Source organism: Fundulus heteroclitus, chromosome 21 (assembly GCF_011125445.2).
Source record: "Fundulus heteroclitus isolate FHET01 chromosome 21, MU-UCD_Fhet_4.1, whole genome shotgun sequence".
Lineage (NCBI taxonomy): Eukaryota > Metazoa > Chordata > Actinopteri > Cyprinodontiformes > Fundulidae > Fundulus > Fundulus heteroclitus.
The window spans coordinates 35482698-35487478 of record NC_046381.1 but is presented as its reverse complement, the minus strand read 5'-3'; the positions used below and the strand labels follow the sequence as shown (position 1 = coordinate 35487478).

At 48.0% G+C, this 4781-nt stretch overlaps 1 protein-coding gene across 1 annotated transcript; it reads right to left on the bottom strand.

Moving 5' to 3' along the window:
• Positions 1-2100: 2100 nt before the first annotated feature.
• LOC118556725 (paternally-expressed gene 3 protein-like) lies at positions 2101-3713 on the bottom strand. Its single transcript, XM_036124787.1, has one exon. It carries the CDS (start codon positions 3453-3455, stop codon positions 2223-2225), a length of 1233 nt encoding a protein of 410 aa, XP_035980680.1. The 5' UTR covers positions 3456-3713; the 3' UTR covers positions 2101-2222.
• Between the last annotated feature and the right edge of the window lie 1068 nt (positions 3714-4781).

The following is a 4781-nucleotide window of genomic DNA, read 5'->3' as shown; positions in this document are numbered from 1 at the left end:
ACGCAAGCAAACTAAGTCGATTGCATTAAGTCATTGTATAGATTGCTATAGCAAAAACAATAGGCTATTTGGCAACTGATTGTCCAGTCCCAGCATGATTTAAGTTCAATGATACCCGGTTGAGGCGATGAGGGGGGCAGAAACAATTCTTTTCAGTTCTGCGCTGTGTGCAAAGTATAAACATAGTCGGGAAAATTCATAAATACAGACTGTAAAGCGATTTATTTTAAAGAGGCTGGAAGAAGAATTAGGGCTCTGGGCTGATGCTCCCAATGTTACAAGACCCTAAAAATGCCCCTTTTAAGTGTACACGGCATTAACATGTGACTAAATCGAGTATGTGCACCTGAATTCAAGCGCAAGGTGACACAACAGCCTTACAGCTCCCCTACCCCAAAAACGGATCTGGCACTCTTCTGTGTCTCTGTGCCCCCTAAGAGGAGTGTCCTGTTTGGCTCACATCATGACAATATCCAACACCACCTTCACATGCTGGCGGTTTCTCAACAAATGTGATGTTTCCAGCATCTCCTTGCTCATTACAGTCCCGCAGCTCTTAGGCGCATGACTTTCTCTGTGCCGCCGGTTTACTGAGAACTAGAACATGAAGCATGCTGTTTTCATGTTTGGGACAAGCATATTTTCAATTTTATTCTGCTTTATTTTATTTTATGGTGAATTTTCTGCTAACTTTAAGTGACACCCCTAAAATAAATATATGTTTGTTATAAAGGAAAGCCACTTCATTTGATGGGTTCTGGTGGAAAGTGGGTGGGCAATAGCTACACCCCTGATCAGAATGTTGATTTGGCAACTTGTCATATTGCTGTTTTTTAGGGTTTACTATTTTTCAGTACAGACATAAAAAATATAGTTCACAGTACATCTTCAGTGTCCGTCCTTTAAGTGCAGATAACAAAGCGCTCATTATCATTTCAGAACCTTCCCCAACAGTGCAGCGGACAGAGCACAGCTGCTTGTTGCTCAGCTCAGCCCCCATGAGACCCTCTCCACTCTGTTTCGGAGACTTTTGGCAAAAAGACACAGGACAAACAAGAAGGAACTGTATCCGATTTCATGAAGAGGAAAGCTGAGCAAGGGAAGCAGCGGTGTTGAGGGGTGATGGAAGATACTGGCTGGTTTGTGGCTTTGAGGGCAAACAAGTTTAATACATGAAAAGGAAAATGTTTGTGAAAGATACAAAATTACATGCAGAATTTTGCAAAAGTATGAAACTAGTATTTTGTCACTTAAAAAACACACACTTCAATGCTTAGACTTAGACAACTTTATTTGTCATTTTGTATGCACAAAATGCGTACAGGAGGACATTTTGTTTGCATACAGCTTGAAAAATCACAGTAAATTGCAGTAAATTTCAGGTTAAAGATGCAGCAGCGATTTATGTAAACAATTGAAATGCGCTTTAAATGATAGATAAACTAGTGGTGCATGCTTGTGAAGTGGAGGGAAAACAAAGATAAGGGGATTTCAACTTCTTACCAACAGAAATATGACAAGTGTGGTAGGCATTTGACCCACTTTATTTGGACACCACTTAATAAATAATCCAGAATAAACAATTGTCTATAATTCTAGAAAAGTAAAAGTTACCTTTTGGCTCTGTGCTTTCTGTCTGATTAATGTCCTCCTGTCCCGGTCTGTGAGGTTTTATGGACAGTCCTCTCTTGGCAAGTTTGTTGTGGTGCCATTTCTTTCCAGTTTAAAGATTATTGATTTGATGGTGTTTTGAGAGAACATCATTTTTCTGAGGGAACATTTTTATAACCCCACCCTGACATGTACTTCTCAACAACCTTCTCCCTGACTTGTTTGGGGAGCTCCTTGGTCTTCATGGTATGAAGCCTCTCGCTTAGTAGTGCTGCAGCTTCTCCAGGCTTTCAGCAAAGGTGTTTATTCTGACAGGTCATGTGACACTTAGATTGTCCACAGTTGGTTATCAGTTCACTAATTATGGGGCTTTTGAAGGTAACTGGTTGTGAGCTTGTTAATGTCCCAGCAATGGGGGTGGGTACATATGTGTCAGGATTGTGGAGGCGAGGACCTAGGCGGCAACGAGGCAGAGGCAGGCGCATGGGGTTAAACAAAAATATTTTAATGAAACTAAACTTACAAGACCTCAGGCAGCACGGGGAGAACACAGGAGGACGCAGAGGGTGAACACAGAATGACCCGACAACGGGAAAAACAAACAGAGGAACTTAAATACAGGTGCTAATCAGGGGATCAACAGGTGAGGCCAATAAACAGAAACAAGTCCACAGCTCAGAGGATCCTGACATTACCCCCCTCTTAAGGGCGGATTCCAGACGCCCACCAATGTCCAGTCCAAAAAAGAAAATCCAGCCAGGGCGGGCGGAGAGGCCCTTCGGAAGGACGAGAAAAAAAAAAAAAACAGACACCAATAACTTGCTCGACCTTAGAGCCAGAGGTGGACGTCGAGGTGGACGACCCCGGCGGCGGAAACGGCGGCGGAAAAGCAGAGCCAGTGGCGGGCGCCGCTGCAGGAGACCACGGAGACAAAGCTGCAGCTCAGGCAGCCGCCGAAACCCTAGAGACCAGCGGCAGGACCCGTGAGCACTGGAAAGATCACAGGTCTCCAGAACGCTGGGAAAATCAGGAAGCTTAGGTACAGTGGAGGCCTCGGATGGCGGTTCGGGTGCGCTGGAGACCTCGGACGGCTCGGGTGCGCTGGAGACCTCGGACGGCTCGGGTGCGCTGGAGACCTCGGACGGCTCGGGTGCGCTGGAGACCTCGGACGGCTCGGGTGCGCTGGAGACCTCGGACGGCTCGGGTGCGCTGGAGACCTCGGACGGCTCGGGTGCGCTGGAGACCTCGGACGGCTCGGGTGCGCTGGAGACCTCGGACGGCTCGGGTGCGCTGGAGACCTCGGACGGCTCGGGTGCGCTGGAGACCTCGGACGGCTCGGGTGCGCTGGAGACCTCGGACGGCTCGGGTGCGCTGGAGACCTCGGACGGCTCGGGTGCGCTGGAGACCTCGGACGGCTCGGGTGCGCTGGAGACCTCGGACGGCTCGGGTGCGCTGGAGACCTCGGACGGCTCGGGTGCGCTGGAGACCTCGGACGGCTCGGGTGCGCTGGGCAGCGGCGGTCCGGGTGCGCTGGGCAGCGCCGCGGAAGGGCGATTCTGCTGGCGGGCGAGGACAGCAACCGTCAGCTGACCGATCCGGCCCGACAGCCCTCGCAGCAGATCCTGGGTGGTCTGAACTGCTTCCCCAAGCGACCGAAGCTGCTCATGGTGGGAGGAGAGCGTCCTCCCGATTGAGTCCCAGGGATCGGGCTGGCCAGAGCGGTGGCAGACAGGAGGAGCCCCGGAGCGGCTAGGAGGCAGCTGCACAAGGGGCTGTCTCCAGAGCTGATTACACAGCCCGATTCCTTTTAGCCCCGTTGCCTGGCCCTCTCTTGGTCGGGTCATTTCTGTCAGGATTGTGGAGGCGAGGACCTAGGCGGCAACGAGGCAGAGGCAGGCGCATGGGGTTAAACAAAAATATTTTAATGAAACTAAACTTACAAGACCTCAGGCAGCACGGGGAGAACACAGGAGGACGCAGAGGGTGAACACAGAATGACCCGACAACGGGAAAAACAAACAGAGGAACTTAAATACAGGTGCTAATCAGGGGATCAACAGGTGAGGCCAATAAACAGAAACAAGTCCACAGCTCAGAGGATCCTGACAATATGCACATGTCAATTAGCAGTTTTTAATTTTTTTTTTGTCAATTTCTCCTTTCACTTTACGAACCTACATTATTTTGTGTTTGTGCTTGCATGCACATGCTTGGGTTCTTCTGGCACTCAAAGAGCAGCGTTTGAACCCCCAATCCACCATATGGATTTAATCATTCAAAAATATCAAGCAGAAAAAATAATTATACATGAGCCGCCATGGTTTCAGCTTGAGTAATCAAAACGAGGCAAACATCCAGGGAAAATGACCAAAATCTTTGTGGCAAGTACCCGCTCTTTATTCAAAGCATTCAGTTTTCTCTGTTGGATGCAATTTAATGGTGAATCAGACACACAATAACACCAACCGTGATCACCATGTGCCGTGTAATCTAGGAAAGAGCCAAATATCAAAGCTGGCCTTCAACAGAACATGGACACAAGGCAAAGGCAAATTGTAAATATACAATAGGATGGGTAAGTCCAATGCTAAACACAGACGGAGTCACTTGGCAGGAGGGTTTGCAGGTGTTGTAGCTGGTAGGCAGAACAAACAGACAAGCAGCTGTTGATTTTCCTCTCCTCCTCTCAGGCTTTTGGTCAAAGCGCTGCCAGGTCCAGACACTCAGCCAACACCCACCCCGTGAGGAGACGGCTGCCATGGTTTTCTTTTATTTCTCAGAAATGTGTGTGTGTGTGTGTGTGTGTGTGTGTGTGTGTGGTCAGACAAATCTGCTGCTTTCCCAGGTGAAGCAGATATGGATCTTCACATGCTTAAGTCATATCTACACTAGAACAAACCACACAGGTTATGGGGAACAAGATTATGGATGCTCTTCTTTCACGTAGGAGTTGGAAAACTGCTCCGTTTTAGATTTGGAAAATAAGCAAGACAGAACACACTAGTTTAGGGAAGCAAGGCTTGTGGAAGTCTTTGAATATCATAATGGACAATTTTGTTGCAGAATCCAGAACTGGTTAGCAAAGGTATACATGTCCTTTGAGGTTTTTCACTTTTTTTTTTTTTTATCCCAGCCGCATATTTCAATGTATTTTTTTTTGGCCTTTTATT